General features: G+C 35.5%; 1 protein-coding gene across 1 annotated transcript; it reads right to left on the bottom strand.

The window, feature by feature from the left end:
• Positions 1 to 1,011: 1,011 nt before the first annotated feature.
• On the bottom strand, positions 1,012 to 18,724 carry LOC131070460 (long chain base biosynthesis protein 2d). Its single transcript, XM_058006021.2, has 13 exons — positions 18,578 to 18,724; positions 18,008 to 18,285; positions 16,952 to 17,017; positions 13,388 to 13,476; positions 13,073 to 13,218; positions 12,779 to 12,903; positions 12,518 to 12,611; positions 12,229 to 12,392; positions 11,918 to 12,079; positions 11,625 to 11,751; positions 11,103 to 11,269; positions 9,451 to 9,558; positions 1,012 to 1,347 (listed from the first exon to the last, which is right to left on the bottom strand). The coding sequence occupies exons 2-13, from the start codon at positions 18,128 to 18,130 to the stop codon at positions 1,252 to 1,254; spliced, it is 1,467 nt and encodes a 488-aa protein (XP_057862004.1). The 5' UTR covers positions 18,131 to 18,285; positions 18,578 to 18,724; the 3' UTR covers positions 1,012 to 1,251.
• Positions 18,725 to 19,373: the final 649 nt, after the last annotated feature.

The following is a 19,373-nucleotide window of genomic DNA, read 5'->3' as shown; positions in this document are numbered from 1 at the left end:
GCTTTTGAACATCTGACTATCAGTGTCTATCCAATGATATTCAAATCAATTGAGCAAGCAGACCCAATCAAAAAAGCTAGAAATTAGCCACATGAAGTCGCATTATCAACCCACAAGGCAGCAGAGGAACTCACAATCCGAAGTATTTGGCATGGTAAAAGGATGACACTTACCTAATCATCTATAGTTACTCATAACGAGTCTATTCACCTGTTACTCAACGACTTCAGAGACCCTACCTGTAGTAGAAGGGTGATTCACATACAGTTTGCCAACATCTGTCAAATCCAATATTATGAGTGCTACATGAATTATGTCTCAAGCAAGTTGTTGCATATTTTTTACTACAATTGCAGCAGTCTTTTGGCATTTTAAATTTTGTTATAATTTAATGATTTAGAAGAGAAGTGAAACTGAAGTGTATTCAATGCGGGTAAAATCTACAACATAAGTAACCAAGTTGGAAACAGCATTCTGTCCTGATAAAGGAAACAATGTTATTCAGCTCGATAACCTTTTTGCTTGTTGGCAGACTATTCTAATTGGGTATGTTAAGCCATCTTTCTGTTTCAATCTAGCGTAAGGAATGTCTATTTTAGTCCCACATAGGTAAAAATCTCATGTATTGCAGATAGACTGGTGAGACTAAATACAGGACAACGCAGAGGCCACAGGCTGGTTCTCTGGACCAGAATCCATACGCTGAAAAAGTTCCATATTTATCTATGGGGACTGAAGATCCCTTTTTCAATCTTTTGCAATATCATGAAAAGATATTACAACGCAAAATAATGCATGGATTTTTAGCTTTTTAGCATCACACAAGCTACAAAAGTAGACATTCACATGATTTCTATAGAATTGGGTATCATTAAGGTTCCAAAAGATAGAGTGTGTCCTCCCAAGAAGAATTAATCAAGACTACCAATCTATAGATAAGAAAGAAAACATGCAGCAAACCTATAAATTAAACAATTGTCTGGCTTCCAAGATGGCATAATGCTGTTCATGTTAGTCTAAAGAATTGGATAGATTAGTCTATAATCTGATCATGGTTTTACAATACAATCCCATTAAAAAGGATCTACAATACAATGCCATTAAAAAGGATCATATACACCGGCATTATAGAAGACAAACTCCCTAGGAAAAACAACTCAAATCTTCATACACAATAAAATGTAATTGCTTCAAAAGCATCATTAGTAACATGCAATGATCAAGATTGTCATCTCTTGATTCAGGCTGTTTTCAACAAAGTTTTTTCTCTTCTTTTGGCTGCTGCTGCTTCTCTGGTTCAACTGGAAAATATTTGACATGGACCATATCCCCGACCTCACTGATCACCTGAAATCAAAATGTAACACCAGAAATTGAATTGAATTAAAATGAAGTTAAACAGAAACAAGCCTAGCATCAGTAGGAAATAGAGATGCTTTAAAAGCTTGGGAAATTAAATCCACATGTACAGTAGCCCATATATACAGAAGTCAAAACATAAAATCAGTGCATAAAAACAAGGCATCCCCACACCATGATTTTGAAATGATACATACACTCTATTCAAGAATACAATGTGAGTTTATTTAAGCTCAAGGTTTCACATAGAAGTTAATACAGTCTACAAATTGCTGATGGCAGATCCTTGGTTAATATCAGCGGAGCTTCAAGGTCATCCAAGATGCAGCAAACACAAGATTCCAACAACGTAGTTACATCAAATACAAATTATCATCGATAAATTTATGCAAAATGCAGCTGAACAAGACAATAATCCATCAAAAACTCTTCCCTTAATGTCTATTAAGTACGAAACATTGTGTGAAGAAGTCACTACATCACTATGCTGAGAATTAAATGCAGAGAGATCTAATGGCTCTGGACTCAACTTCCACCTAAATCATTGTTGTCATTATTTTTCATTCACTATACTAGCACATACTAAAGGACAGGAACACAACCACATCCATCCATGACTGTCTAGCCTAACACTCTGGTATCATAGGGGCTATAGATAATATTGCTACGTAATAATTTTAAAAACTGGCCTAAAACTTTCATATGCATGTTATGCAACAATCAATAGCCACAAATTTATATTTGTTTCAAAGATTGATGCCACCATAAGACACCAGATAAGTTATCTTGGACTTTTAGATAGGATTGCATGATTTTGGGACATTTGCATGCCATTTAATTTCTGCAATATATTCTCACTAACATGGTTGATGTGCTTGCAAACATGATATGTAATGTAAGTAGCATGTAAGAGAATATTTGTAGTATTGTGTAATGTACGTAAGAAGTAGATAGCTGCCAAAGTGTTGTAGAAAGCATCAAGATAATGCATTTTACTGCCATTTCAGCATCATAGAACTCGGGAACAAACAAAAAGGAAATAAATCTGCATTAACAAATCATGCAATGGAATATCCATGCTAAATACTGGTCAGTATGCCTTGATCATATTCCTCGAATGTATTAATGTACCCAATTGAAAATCTGTGTAGATGTATGCAAGTACAACCAAACGTTTCCTTATTTTTCTCATCCAGTAAGCATGTCTAAGCAATAGATGATAATATATGCCTTTTTCCTTAAGTATGCAATGAATCAAAATCTCTAAAGTGAAATAAAACAAATTAATAGCAAAACGTTTTAATTGCTAGATGCATACTCTTAAATTATCCTTTGAAAAGACCAAATGCAAGCGCAACACTCATTGGGTCCAACAGAAAACTCAAACAATAAAACTCAAACAATAGAGCAACAAAGAAATGTCATAATAAATTAAGGAATGAGGTTCTCAGCGATGTTAATCAGTGCCTGTTGACAAGTGATTAAGAAAATATCTAGCAATGTTAATGAAATATGTTTGTTCTTAAAATATGGGATAAAGACTTTATTTGTATTACTATCTTGAAATGTCCCCTATTAGGACTTAACTTGAAATTTGTCTAGATGTGGGATATAACAGATCTGAATCGGATTAGAATCTGATTCTCGATCATGTATCTGCTACTTATCTGATCTGGATGTTGTCTTCTTTTACTGATTGCTGAACTTATTTGGAGTTGATGATCTTAGGCCAGTTTGGAATGTGTATTCCTTTATTGGCTGCTACAGATCTTTGAATCTGTTGATGTTCTTCTCAGAGACTGATTGCTTCACAAAAATAATCAACAAAGCTTTTATCAGTTCGATATCATAGATCTAGGACTGCTCAGTTATGAGTCTGATCTTAATTCGCACTTGTTGCTTGATATGACCTTTTTCCCAGTCTGGATTGATGTCCTCTTTTATTTTTGGCTTGAGATGTTCAATTCTGATTGGATGCCTTTTACTATTTCAGATCCGAATTACTATTTTCTCTTCCCACTCTTTTTCCTTCAATCACATCCCTCCTTAAATATGCTTCTCTTGTTGCTGAAGAGTCGTGTCCCCTTAGACAGTCACCTTCTGTAAGAACCTCAAAAGGCCCTCAACTGAGACAACTAACGTTTTGTTGAACCTGTTGCGTTTCAAGTGTGTTCTTTGCAAATAATGACAGCAAATAGAATTTTGACAATCTTAAGCACAAAAAGCAACTAATGGTATTTGCTGAAAATCAATTTATATTCAACAACACTGATCAAACCCTCAACCCTCATTACATCCGTTCATCATTTATTAATCCTCAAATAAAAATTAACAACAAGCTAGAGAAGAACTGATAAATACCAGTATATTCTGTTAAAACCCTTATTTTCCTATTGCTGGTCATACACAGATTTTTTGACAGCAAGCTGCAATTTATTTTAAACTAACCCGAAATACTCGCATGTTAGCCCGATGGAAAGACATTGGCAAGGCGTCCCTTCTAGCATTTGTTTCGGAATTTTTGGACTCCACCTCAGCAAAAATCGTACCCTTTCAAGGAAGAAAGGTACGGCAGATCAGCAAGCTGTACATGCACAAAACCCCCATCTGTCACACCCCTATTCCTGCCTCTGTTCTGACTCTACGGCTGCAATCAATCTTTTGCATAAAAATTAATAAACCCCTTTCTAATCTGTCCAATCTTGGTTTCTGGATAAAACCAACTGAAAGAGCAAGATCAGCTGATATTTCTCAACCTCTGATGTTGTTGCACAAGAATCCTGCGTTTTCCTGTACCGATACCTCTAATCACTATAGAAGAATCTTCTGCTGAAACCCTAGGCCAAAACTCCTCTCAGAGCTCCAAAGCAAATTATCCAAAACTTAGCATAATGAAAGAAGACCTAAAATCTTCTTTAATCATCTCCATTTAGGGTTGGCGCAATTCCCAAGAAAGGTGCGATTTGGCCTTTAATAATATTTTTAACTTTTATTATTTATTTTTGACTATTGAAGTGTCAAAAAATAAATCATTTTCCATTTAATATAAAACTTGCCCCATCTAATGAGAAATAGACCCTCACTTAAGTTATAACTTAAAGTGACTTTTAAAACATTAAAACATTAAAGTTCGCCATTTAATATTTAATTAAAATAATTAAATATTAATATCTCTCTAAGTATTCATCAGAAATCCCTGTCGTCTGAACTGGAGACTGCCAAAACCATAATCTGTCCTTGCCCAACCTACTGGCTATAAATAGCAGGACTGCTAAAAATAGAAAGTATCTCAAACGGAGTCCTGGAGACCTCAAACGAAAACCAGACCTGGAGTGCTTGCTCTGAAGATGGTGAATCAAACTCTAGAGGACCCTCTACCCAACTCATCAGCCTATGAGGATCAGTGATAGGCTAATCTACTCAGCTGACAGATGTCAACTAGAAGGGGACATCACACCTTCTCTTCAAGGGTGGTGTCTACATAAATTTTCCTTTTGCTCCTTAACTAATATTAAACATGTTTGATCGCTGGATGTGATTGCTAGGTTAAGCTTAATATCTGAGTCTCTTCCTCCTTCCCTTTTCCCAAATGAAGTTCTGCTCTCCCTTTTATATCTCATGTTTGAGGGAGTCACAACTTTTCATTTCATGCCTTTTGACCATTCATTAAACTTAACTAAATTTTAATTATATTAAATTTTATTTTTGTTCTTTTATATTTTAATTTATTATTATTATTATTATTATTAAATCCTATTTCAACAAGGGGACATTACAGTCCGCCCTTCCCAAAATTGCCTGTCCTCAAGCAATAGTGGGATGATCATGGAGTCTACTTTGTAATCTGCCCCTTCACAGTGTTACTTTGATCTTTGTGTTAACACAAGGACTTATCATATATCAAGATGAGGATTATAAGCATGACACACATCTAAGACCTTAATTGCAATGTTATTTCCTAAATAAACTCATCTCTTTTGGTTTGCCCTTGTTATTCTCATGTTCTGGGTTAAAAAAATAGAATTCATGATGATAGAAATCAATAATCATAAACATTCATCTAGTAGATATGCCAAATACCAAGTATACACATAAAAGCACGAAGTATGCACATGAATATTTGAAGACATGGAGCATACACAAATACACAAAGTATACACATGAATATATGCAGACACGGTATACAAACAAATATGCATGTTAGATTCCGTCAATGGGTCTAGCCCATCTTTCCATTCGAGCCAGAAAGTGGATCTAACCCCAGTCCTTCTCCTCCTAATCCATTTTGAGCTAGAAAGTGGGCCTAACCCCAATCCTTCTACTCCTAATCCATTTCAAGTCAAAAAGTGGGCCTCACCCCAATCCTTCTACTCCTAATGCATTTCGAGTCAAAAAGTGGACCTAACCCCAACCCTTCTGCTCCTAATCCATTTCGAGCCAGAAAGTGGGCCTAACCCAATCCTTCTTCTAATCCATTTCGAGCTAGAATGTGGGCCTAACCCCAATCCTCTTGCTCCTCATTCATCTTGAGTTAGAAAGTGGGCCTAACCCCAATCCTTCTGCTCTTAATTCATCTTGAGTCAAAAAGTGGGCCTAACCCCAATCCTTCTACTCTTAATTCATCTTGAGTCAAAAAGTGGGCCTAACCCCAATCCTTCTACTCCTAATTAATCTTGAATCAAAAAATGGGCTTACCCCCATCCTTCTACTCCTAATTCATCTTGAGTTGGAAAGTGGGCATAACCCCAATCCTTCTGCTCCTAATTCATCTTGAGTCAGAAAGTGGGTCTAAGACTCTAACCCCAATCCTTATGCTCTTGTATGCTCATTGATGTGTAGTAAACTTTCTCCCATATGCTTCAAACATTTTCTTAATAAGTCCCATAAACCTTGAGGATGTAAGGGCGTGGTGCCATAATTACTGGATTGGCTACTCCACAAAGCTCCATTTGTTTATTGTCTTTGCTTGGATGCTTTTAAGATTTTCCTCATCGTGCCTTGTTTTCTTACTTGGATTTCCTTTTGTTTCATCATCGAACATTGCCTCTATATTACGTAATTGGCTTTCACATGTGTCTGGGCCTCCATTCTTTCTTGCATTTGAAGCACAAACCTTTTTCTTTTGGGTCTTCTCAACATCTTTTAAATTTTTCTCGATTACAATTGTGTCCATATTCCCATTTTTCCTTACAGTGGAAACATAGACCTTTGTTCATGAGCTCCTTTCTTTCATTGTAAGATAGAGGGGGAGAGGGATGATTTTTGTATGATAATTGTCCCTTGATTTGGCATTAAGTCTAGTAGCTTTTAAGATTGCTTCATGAAGGGTGGTTGGGTCAAATGCACTTAACAACCCATGGAGCGAGTCTGAAAGTCCCTCTATGAATAAGTAAGCCGTTCTTCACATATTTCGGGGACCATAACAGCTAACCTTTGGAATTATGTGATGTAGTCTTCAAGAGTTCCTCTTTGCCTTATTCTTGTTAGCTCTTTAAAATATTTTTGGGGGTGAGTCTGGTCGAATCTCTCAATGAGTCTCTTCTTGAAGATATTATAGGTCCCTTATACTTCTATAGTCTTGAGTAATTAGGCCAAGATGCCACCAATCATGTGCCATTCCTTCTAAGTGTAGTATGGCGAATGTACTGGCATTTTTCTGTGTCATAGGACAAAGGGTGAGGTATGTTTCCAATTTTTGAATCCGTGAATGTGCTGTGAGCTTCCCGGATCCATCAAAGTTGGTGATGCTCATTTCCCCCACTTTGTGTTGTATTTCTAGGTTGGGTTGCGCCCTTCTTTTCCTATGGTTCCTCCTTGCATCAGCTTCACTAAACTCAGAAAAGGAGATACTCCTTTTTATTTCAGGTTCTAGTCTTGCATATTCTGCAGCAAGTTCCCTTGTGCTGGGAGTATTTGTTTCTTCACTTCCCCTTGATGGTTCCTCCCTAAATAGGAAAGTTGGTTCATTTGTTCTTGGGGTTAACTCTTGGGTGGTTCTACAATAATTCTCTGACTGATTTGGTGTATTTTCCCTCTCATTTCTAGGGTCTGCTCTAAGATTACCTATAGTTGATGTTATGTTTTGCAGGGTTTGGGCAGTTTGCTCCATTAAGGCTCTGAATTCATGTTCCATTTGTTCCTTGGCATGGGCTACTGTAGTTCTCTTTCTTTCCCTCTCTATAGCTCTTAAAGCTTGTTGGCTTAATTGCATCAATTATTTCCCTCAGGCTGGCAAGAACATGCTCTGATACCACTTGTAATGTCCCCTATTAGGACTTAACTTAAAATTTGTCTAGATGTTGGATATAACAGATCTGAATAGGATTAGAATCTGATTCACAGTCATGTATCTGCTGCTTATCTGATCTGGATTGTTATTTTAGTACTTTCAGATTAAATAAAACTTAGAAAATCAGAAATTTGTTTCCAACTAGGTTAGTTAGATTTATTGTTTTCCAGATTTAAGCATAGTAAAGAAAATGAATGCATAAAGACAAGACACAGTTACACTGGGAAAACCTTCTAGGAGGAAAAACCCAGCCAGAAAAGATCCTCAGATCTGATTATGGTTATAGATTCAAATGATAATTACACACTTATCTGGAGTATAGATGTTGCAGTCACAAGGAAGATGACATAGAAGTCTACACAACTAGCTTACTGACAGAGATCATGATTTGCAGTCCTTCTAATCTGACTTGCTGTGCATAACAAGGGTTAGCTGCACCTTTCAACTAGTTCGCAGTCCTTCTATGGGGTTTGCTTGAGCCTTCAATGGAGTTCACTATCTTTAATGATAACCTGCTGCCTTTAATGAAGTTCGCTGTGATCTGACTGATGATCTGCTGCCTTTTAATGAAGTTCGCTATGATCTGCTGCCTCTAAAGAAGTTCGCTGCCTCAAGATATATTTCGCATTTACTTAAAACTGAATGAATGATTATTATGTGAAGTATATGCTTTATTTATAGAAGTAGCAATACTTCTAATCATGTCAGCTTGCCTTGCAAATTGAACCTTTTAATTTATTTAATTTCTTTTATGCGAAGTGGATAGGGTCGGCCCTATCATGGTGGCGTGTTGGGTTTGAGTGTAGCGTGGGGACCTTTTAGGAGAAGCCGAGAGGTGTAGGGCCTGGCCCTATATGTTGGAGAAGGGGCTAGCCCCCTTAGGCGGATTCCAATGTCGCCCAAGGCAATTGGAATCCGCCAGCCCTAATTACAAACAACAGACGTTGTCTTCTTTCACTGATTACTGAACTTATTTGGAGTTGATGATCTAAGGCCAGTTTGGAATGTGTATTCCTTTAACGGTTGCTTCAGATCTTTGAATCTATTGATGTTCTTCTCAGAGACTGATTGCTTCACAAAAATAGTCAACAAAGCTTTTATCAGTTCAATATCATAGATCTAGGACTGCTCTGTTATGAGTTTGATCTAAATTTGCACTTATTCCTTGATATGACCTTTTTCCCAATCTGGATTGATGTCCTCTTTTATTGTTTGCCGAAGATGTTCAATTCTGATCAGATGCCTTTTACTATTTCAGATCCGAATTACTATTTTCTCTTCCCACTCCTTTTCCTTCAATCATGTCCCGCCTTAAATATGCTTCTCTTCTCGCTGAAGAGTTGTCTCCTTAGACAGTGACCTTTTCTTCAAGGGTGGTGTCTACATAAATTTTCCTTTTGCTCCTTAACTAATATTAAACATATTTGATCGCTGGATTTGATTGCTAGGCTAAGCTTAATATTTGAGTCTCTTCCTCCTTCCCTTTTCCCAAATGAAGTTCTCTTCTCTCCCTTTTATATCTCATGTTTCAGGGAGTCACAACTTTTCATTTCATGCCTTTTGACCATTTATTAAACTTAACTAAATTTTAATTATATTAAATTTTATTTTTGTTCTTTTATATTTTAATTTATTATTATTATTATTAATAAATCCTACTTCAATAAGGGGACATTACATATTGAACAACACCCAGAGGTTCTACATTCAAAACAAAAGATGCAATTACAATAGTAACAGACAAAAGTTTCTCTCTGAATGGAAACATGAAAAAATTAGAAGATCTAGGACCATATACATACTTCCAATGCTCTCAATAAATCCTCTTTGGTATGAGAAGCAGATATGCAAATCCGAACCCTTGATAGCAGCAAAGGTGTTGCAGGAAAAGCAACTGTCACCACTGCAATCTGTTCAAAAAAAGGATTGTCAACATACAAAAGAAATAGTAGACTTTGCAATTACTTCCGTCTCAAATTATCATATTTTAAATGGGAGTACATATACGGATAATATTTGTTCCTAGAATTTACAAATAATTTTATGTCAACTCAAATACACATAATATCAGGCATGTGGTCAGAGGAGAGAGAAAAAAAAAATTTGCCAAATTTCGATTCCCCAGAAGGTGCCCATTGTGCATACAATGTCCTGATAGAAGACATTAGATAACAAATATTGATTTATACAAATATCATTGTCAATTAAAGCATCAAAGTTGACTACTGTTGCTGTCATGGATAACTCAATCAGTGCTCTAAAATGGAATCAAGGAATATATATTGTTCAAATGGATAGCCACTAACTTTTTCACCAAATTGTCTTTAAGGCAAGGTCCTAGGTCTGGAGCTGTTATGGATGTGAATGGTTGACCCACAACAATCTGTTGCTCTCCTCAATGTGATGAGACAGGCAAATATCATAGGCACGCGAAGTGTTCTGGCTAGCCCCGGCAATATCTTTTAGATGCATAAGGGTGGGGGCAAAGGCAGGACAAAAGCAATATGAAGGCATAGATGAAGGCATGAAATTATGCAGGTCCTGGGTAAGATGTAGAATCTAATGAAGAGTGTGGCATCACAAATGTCAACTTGGTACAAAAAGATTAATGCCATACGTACAAAAATCAGAATTAATCTTGCAGAACTCAATGGGGATGAGAAAGCTGACAAAATATAACTTGAAATTTTGAAAACCTGCTGAGAGCATCACAGCTAAAGGATACTGAACCTGTGCAGCAGGGTGGAATATGAAGCTTAAATCGTCCCACAGTAGAATTCACAGAATAAAGTGAGTAAAAGGTGTGAGCACAGAATTTTGCGGTCGCTTATATAGTACCGTGGATTCTCTCTGGATTGCAGGCATAATGGTCTCTATAGTTTTGTATTTCACTATTTTGATGATATCAGCTAGGACAAAGATTAGTTATTCAGATTCTCATTAGCTAAGCTGATATACATATATATAGGCTACCCATTATTGGAAAATTAATGTGCAAGAATGTGTGTTTGTCATCATGCATAATGATGGTCAGTAGAAGATCTCTGTACAACTCTATAACACTACATACCATAGAGGCAAGAAGGAATTTTGTTTTTTAATAAGCCCTTGCAATTAATCTCTCAATGGGCTACCAAAGAATTATTGTAGTTAAATGCAAAAAATAAAGCATTTAGTCTCAAAGAAATTTACTGGTTTAGGAGCAAAAGAACTAATACTGAAAAGAAATTTTGGAAAAGGTTAGTCTGTAGACACTGTACACACAAGACAGACCTAATTTCAATTTTGAAAGAGAATCGTTCTTGTTTATTGAAAACCATTACCGCAAAATAGATCATAGCTGCAAACCTATTCTGATGCCTAAAATTACGTTTATTAGTAACTTCTTACCATAGAAAATAATGGTATATAAATTGTAACCTTTTACATGATCAGATAGAAAATTTACTCATACATTGCGTTTAAAGCACTCTCTTGAGAAAGCTGGAATTTTGGATGGATTATACAGCATTATAGGCATCACAGGTGAGTCGTGATCTCCAAGAACTTCACATCCCATTTTCTGCAACTCTGCACGGAAAAAATTGCTATTTTCTCGTATGCGTGCAAGCTTTTGGGCTCCTGTTAAAAAGGCACACTAAAAATCAGTAATAATAAAAAATAATTTATATATTATATACTTTTACTTATGTGCAAATTTCACTTTCACAGTCAATTCTCATGAGTAATAATCTCTTTATGACATTTCTCTTACTTGCTTTGGTAATAATCACATGGTAAGGAGACCCACAAAGCACATGAGCGCCTTAGGGGATGTTAATACCAGAGAGAAGTAGGATGTTAAAGCAACAACCCAACAACTTCAACAAAATTGTATATTCTTCACAACCTATAGAAATTAAAAAGAACAATCTACAAAAAGATACTATGATGAAATTCAGATGGCTTTCAATGCTGATATAACCTGTTCTCTCACCTCGATTAGAACCATCCTCTCCAAGAATAACTTTCAATGCTGATATAACCTGTTGTACACCTGGTGGAGTCATAGCTGTTGCATAGAGGTGTCCAGGACTAACCGACTTCAGATACTTAATGAGATCCTGGAGAGAAAACAGTAAGCCAATCAAAAAAGCGAATGCCAATAAGTATGCACCATAATAACTAGTTAAATTACAAACACTACTACTATCAAAACAACCCTATTAGCGTCAAGTCGATAATCTAATTTCAGGATTAACATTTCAGATCTCCAAATATCTTATTAACCTTGGATCCAGCAATATAGCCTCCACATGATCCAAAAGATTTTGTAAAGGTGCCCATCATAATATCAATATTTGCTGGGTCCACCCCTAGGAGCTCACAAATTCCCCTTCCTGATTTACCAACAGCTCCAATACTGTGTGCTTCATCCAAATATGTGTAAGCCTAATCCACAAGAATATATAAGGACCGGTTGTTGTGCACTTCAAGATGTTTGTGAAAACTAATAATAGAAACCTTATCATATTAAGAAGAATTATTAAAGGATTCTGGAAAACAATGTAAACAAATAACAGTAAACTAGCCAATCAAACCTTGTACTTCTTGCAGACAGCCACAATCTCTGGAAGCTTACAAAGTTCACCCTCCATACTGTAGATACCTTCCACTACAACAATTATTTTTTTCCAAGGTCTATGAGTCCGGGGCTGTCCTTCAGCTATAGCTGTTCGAAGCACATCTTCCAAGTGTGAAGGTGCTGAAAGTATCATAAAAATTGATGAGTTTTTACTTTTTCGAATGTTTGCATACAAAAACAGCAAATGGACTGTTTGCTAGGTTTTTAGTGAGCAAAGACATTGAGGATAGGTGTATAGTACAAACTGTTGTGCTGAAAAACAGCAACTTTTGACCCAGATGCTCGAGCACCAGCAACTATAGAAGAATGATTCAAGGAATCACTGATAATAAGCCCACCCTGAGAGAGTGATGAATCAGCTAAATGGATGCATAGTCTCAACTCTACACTAACTTGCAATAGAAAGTGCACTTTTTCTTAAGCATGTATTTTCTAAAGCACGGCTACCTATTAAGCAAACTTATCACCAAACAAGAAAGTCCGTATGTTTAAACTTAAAAGCTTACCTTTCCTATCAATGCTGGAATACTGGTTGAATTTGTGGCAAATCCCATTCCATAAACCATAGCAGCAGGCTTCCCAACAAAGCTAGCAATTAACGTTTCAAGTTCATTGTGCAAAACAGTAGTACCTGTTGTATTACCAGAAATAAAACAGGAAGATTTCATTTATCCTGTAAGTGATGACAAAAAAGAATCATACAACAGGCAACAGTACAGTTTCTGCAATACATTTCAATCATATCAGCTCAGATTTTGGAAAACAACCATCTGATACATTGCATGTAATTTAATGCTTACCCCCATCAACACGGCTGCTGCATGTACTCGGAGAAAAAGATTTCAATGATTTAATAACCTGTGGAGTGCAGTATTCATCTGCTGATGCAAATCCAAGATAATTGTAGGATCCAAGGTTTAAACATCTATTTATCTTCCCAGTTTGACTGTTTCAAATAAAAGCTTGAAAGAATAAATCCCTTGAATATGAAAAATATTGTTCAACGGGCTACTTTCTAAACTGGCCAGTGCAAACAAATGTAAATATGTTTCATATAACTCATATTATTCTTAATTTCTGAAATTATAAAACCATGTTTGAAAAGTATCACCCACAATAATGTTTTGTTGTTGTCATTTGAATAACGTTCAATCACATCTATCCAAGCATCTGGTGCACTTGCAATAGGCCGGTTAAAACAGTCCTGTGAGAAAAAAAAATTGAGAAACCTTTAAAACCTTAACACTTCAAAATGCAATTAAAACAAACCATAAGGTGCTATCATGGTCAGTTTCAAAAACAACATACACTAAATTTAATTACTATGGAAAATTGGAAATATTTTAAGAACACCTTCCAGCATTTTATTAGATTTGAGATTGAAAACAATTTAAAAAACTATCTCCAAGTCATTATGAATGCGAAGGAATACTTAGCCACTGCACAGACCATCTTGGAACACTGCTGAGTAAAACAACAGTGCCTGTGATGAATCTATAGAGTCTAAACAAATAGGAAAAATCCCAACTAATTCATTGGTCAATAAAGAAAAAATCTATCAACAAAATCTGAAATCATGGATCAAAGTTTGGAGAAACTCTAGGTCGCCAAACATCAAAAACCTTTTTATGGCTTGTCTGTCATAGGAAAATCTTAATGCATGATCGACTTCATAAAAGAAGCTGGCAAGGTTCATCTTAATGTTCCCAGTACAAAGAACAGTCAGAATATGTCTTGTATACTATCATTCAATGCTCATTTGCTTAGCCAATTAGGAGATAATCCCGAGTTTCTCTAAGGCCTCTTTCTCTTATTAAAACTGGATCCACTCTTTAATACTGATTGACTTAATTTAGCATAGAACATCATCTATGCTCTCTAGGCAGCTATTACCGGAAAGTAAGAGACGTATTTTTCAATTCCTGACTGGAAAGCCTGCTTAATAGAATCATGGCTGCAATGGCAGAAGTTGCTTAACCTTCAATGTACAAATCGTTGAGATTCTGTCAAAAGAGAAAGATATTAAGGAAAGATTGTTAAGGAAGAATCCTTTCTACACTTAAACAGTGAGTAACTAATATGACTATGAGGGCATAGGGCCTAGGAATTCTATAGTTGGCTTGTGCTTTGGACCCAGGTTGAAATTCAAATAATATTGCTGACATTGAGGCTCTAGCTCATGATCACAGAAACAATGAGGCAGAGAGAATCCTTAGAGACATTTTAAATTGATCCCTCCAATGGCAACTACACTTGTTGGTAAAGGAAGCCACTTATCGTGCTAGAGTTCTCAATGACATGAAATTTGAGTGTAAAGCAAATTAGAAAGCCCAAGTCCTAGATGAAATAAGAAGCATATATTTGCGAAAGGCAATGTTGTGAGAACACAGTCCTTGAAATTCATAGATACAAATAGTAAAATATGATACGAGAATCTAGAGGAGACTGCTGTTGTTAAAGTTGTCATGCCAAAGATTACGTGTCAAATCACGTAATTGCTCTCCAAAACAAATGGTATTGCAAGGCTGTTATTACTTTGAAATAAGACAAGTGTTAGACTTGTTTAATCAAAGCTTTTGAAATTTTTCCTTACTCTTTTGTAGAATTCTAAATACAATATGAATTGAAAAAATCATATCACTTACAATTACCCAATGATAACTGTAATAAAAATTTAATTTCTAAAATTGAAAGAATTTTGTAAAAGAGGTTCACATAATATACGAATTTTTCACCTTGTTACCGAATAAAGTTAAAAACTACAAATGGAAGCATTATATCCCTGCTGCTGCAGAAACATATTAAGGAGGAGGGTGTATATAAGTAGTGTTAATCTCATTAAAACCTCTACATGCAAAAAGAATCAGATCTCCCTATAGATATAGACTAAGCACTAGGTACATTCATCATTCATGTACCAAATAAGAAAAATATCTGGAGACTACGTGATGTATTGCAGGGCTTTCTTCTTACCTCCATCATGATAAACCCTGATTTTAGTTATAGCATGAAATGGGTTAACAATAACAAAGCTTTGCCGTAGGTTGAACAATATTTTTACAGCTAATCCAAATAGTCATCCTGGGAAACCATCTGCCATGGTACATAAGTCATGGCACCTTCACACAATTCAAATTTAAGCATAGCCTGTAATCTGAGGTGGCTTACACATTTCAGGCATAACTTTTGACCCATTGGTCAAAATGACTTTGTTCTTTTTAGGTTGGAAAGCTAATCCAAAGAAGAAAAATATGAAAGGTGTACCCATACCCTTAACAATTTTTTACCACTCATCATGTTGGATTCTAATAATCATCACTCTAGTGCGATCACTAGCATCCATATCTTTCATGAATGGCTTATGGATTCTATCTAAATAACCAAATTTTGGTAGTGATTTGGGGGTTAAATTCATAGTATAAATTAAAAAATGTAATTCGGGCAAAAATTGAATCATAATCAAAGTGCAGGGCAAATAGTATCTAATTATTATTATTAACTATTAAAATATAGGAATTTGATGGGAGGAAAGCTTTGCACCTCATCAAAATTCCATTCATTAAAAATTTCAGATTTCCAGAGTCAACCATAATATCATGTACCCAGACATCACTGAGAAAATTCCAATCATGGTCATCACCAGGAGACTCTCCCAAAATAAAATTTTAATGTTCTTCATCCACAGTGTGATGCTGTGCTAGTTATGTTAATAATTACGTTCAAAGTTCCTTTGAGTAGATAAAACGCCCCCCTTTTCAGGAACATCCCATAAATCCCAAATTTTTCAAATAAATGGGGACAGAGAGGGGATGTATTATGCCCATTCCCATCCCCAAAATGTTCTGGATATTCAAGACATGACCTGGACCCCAGGGATGCATCCCAATGGACCATGGTTAAAACATCTAACCTATACCCTGTTTATATCTGGGTTGAGCCTTCACAAATAAATGTTCAATTGGTACCTAACAAAAAAGGATCATATCATAGAGATGGCATCAAAGATTGTCATCACAATTAGTGTACCGACCTTCAATTGCATCATAGAATAACATCAGTCTTATCCAATCTTCTTGTCAGCTTGATGTTATGATCTTACAGTAACCCTTAAATCTTGCAACAACCCTTACAAAGGATTGAAAGATTATCATTAACATAAATGGATGTTCAGAAAGATGAACAAGCACTTACCCCAAAACCTCAGCAAATGTCAATTGTTTTCCAAGCTCAAGACCACAAACAACAGTAGAATCCAAAATAATATAATTATATATAAACTCGATATGCATATATGTATAAACTTAAAAAGGTTTAAATGTATAAATTATTAAATGGGCATATATCAAAAAATAAAAAATAAAAAGGCAGTGACCGTAACCTACGTCTCAGAGGACCAAAGTGTTCTATGAATTGACGATTCTATGCATTCATGTACAATGTATAGTAGTATATCATGTGAACAAGAAATCAATTAGCAGAAACCAACAAAGATGTCTAATCATGTAAACTATTCGATCCTTATTGTGTATGAGCTGATTTAACGTTTAGAAAGGCAACTGCAGCACATAAAGCAGATTGGAAATGATTTAACAATGTTTCAAGAAAAAATAGTCATCTTAAAGATAACACATTATTTTATAGAGGAATAGAGGAGGCCATATGTCAAATGTATAAAATACCTGAATGCGGTGATACAGCCTACGGGTGTAGAAGTCTTCAAAGTCCCTGCAGAGTGGAGCATATCCCTGATTCAAGCAAAAAGAAAATCACAGCTAACATCAAAAGCAATTGTACTAAATTTGCATACGTTCACTGATAAAAGACAATATTTAATTTTATGATGCAAAAAAGCCACCTTGCTTTAGTCAAGCCAGCTTAGAAAGCTAATCTTGAGGAAGAGGATACTAAATTCTAGATGATGGGAAAGAATGGCATATGCTCTGAGAATGCAAGCTTGTGGTTAAACCCTTTGTCACCATAAATGCCCACCACATAAATGGTAATCGGGATGACATGAGTAATTTATGATGACAGAAATACCATGGATGCTGAAATACGAGTCACTAAACCCTCATTCAATCCACATAATTCTCGGCACATGAGATCATACAACAGAATAACCAACTATGATAATACGATTTTGTATCTAGATTTAAATTTTTACAGAATTATAAATGTTGCAAGTATATGAATCATCATTCCATCCACACAATACTCTACAAAAGATCACACGACAAGCTAACCAACTATGATGATTGGATTTTGCTTTTAGTTTTGAATTTTTGCAGGACTATAAATGTTGCAATTATATAAATCATCATTCCATCCACAAAATACTCTGCGCGAGATCATACAACAAACTAGCCAACTATGATTATAGGATTTGTGTCCGGTTTCCGAATGTCTAAACTAAATATCATTAAACGGGGTTATTTTTTCGTTCGAAAAAACTACGATTTTGCATCTGATTTTGAATGTTGAAAGTCCTATGAATGTCTAGACTAAAGAAATTAAATAGGATTAGCTTTCCTTTGACAGCAAATCCAACTGTGATTATAGGATCTTATCAGAGGATTACAAAGTTTGATTTGTAATAACGGAGAAGCAAATACCAGAAACCCAAAAGGGAAATAAAATCTGTCTACCTGTCAGAATGCAAAATCTAGTGTAAAACTTAGAGCAAAACAACAGATCAGTTGAAAATTCATGAAATAAACAGCGACAAATAAGAGTACCTCTGGAGTGCCCTGATCAGATTTGCAGAAGCTTCTGAAGAAATCCCGCATATGGCCGAACACAAAGAGCACTCCATAGCTAAAATAAGTGGTGAGAGCTGTGAAATACGGAATGGTAACCATGTCGATACCAAGGTGCTCGTGCTCTTGACAGGCTCGATTGGATTTGCAAACTAACGAAATACCCGACTACTGAAACAGCAATCAAATCTAATTGTTTATGATATACTCTTTCATTCTGAGATCTTCTTACCCTAATCTAACCCAATTGCTCCAACCTACAGCCAATGAACAGAGGGGTTATATATAAGTAAAATCTATGAACACGGAATTATACTAATTGGGTCTCTCTTGAATTAACTGGATGAGTTAAGGAAACTGCAGGGAACTTCCCATCATTGACAAAAAGATGTGTGCATTATGCAACTGGGCATTGCTTTAAACGTATTCACTCTAGGGCTAAATAACTCTGAAGAAAGTTAATAGTATTAAAATTCCTAATGGCGATGATGCAACAGAGATGGTCAACTTTGAAAATCAAGAAACAGCTGATTTGTTTGTACTACTCACTGGGATTGGTTTTCTCAGGGCCGTCTGTTTGACCAGGCAAGAGTAGATTTGATCTTTCTGAGATACAATATGTTTGGAACTTTCTGATTTCGTTGGACCGCAAAGGATGTGGGCTATAGTTTTCTTCTTTTTTTAAAATCAATTATTTTTATTTTTCTTAAGTGTGTATCTACATGCATTACTTCAAATTTAAAATATTGTACAATCTATTTAGAAAGGTGGGTGATATCCACCTTAAAGTTTCTTATATTAGGTAAAATAAATGAATTGTCTATTTAGGGATCAAAATAAGCTTCTAATCATATTTATTATATTTATTAGTTAATTTAAAATCAGAATACAATTATTTTTTAATTTTTAATAAAATAAATCAAATTTGGATAATGATTCTACATGGATGTTGTCGTAAAATAAGGTTGGGAATAAGTTAAAAAAGAGTGAGTAGGTATAATTATAAGTAAAATATTAAAAAATAATTGTATAATTAAATTTATAGAATTAGTATGTGAATGAATCTGATTATCAAGTTTGGTATTTTAAGTATCACCTAGACAATCTTAATTATAATGGATTAGCTCTCATTAGATATTCACACTATTATTATCTTCAAGGTGTTGCTTCTTATAGTGTTGAATATTCAAAGTCTCACAACAAGGTAATATAGCAAAAGCAGGGCATGGGAATTTTCCATCTTGTTTATAGGTGGTCCTCACCTATAGATGTTATTCAAAAGATTTGGAGAAAAGGCGACAAACCTAAAGAGGCAAGGACCAACCAATGCAATTTTTTGAATGTT

Source organism: Cryptomeria japonica, chromosome 3 (genome assembly GCF_030272615.1).
Source record: "Cryptomeria japonica chromosome 3, Sugi_1.0, whole genome shotgun sequence".
NCBI classification, from domain to species: domain Eukaryota; kingdom Viridiplantae; phylum Streptophyta; class Pinopsida; order Cupressales; family Cupressaceae; genus Cryptomeria; species Cryptomeria japonica.
Note: the sequence above shows the minus strand (reverse complement) of the source record. Positions and strands in the feature narration are given on the sequence as shown.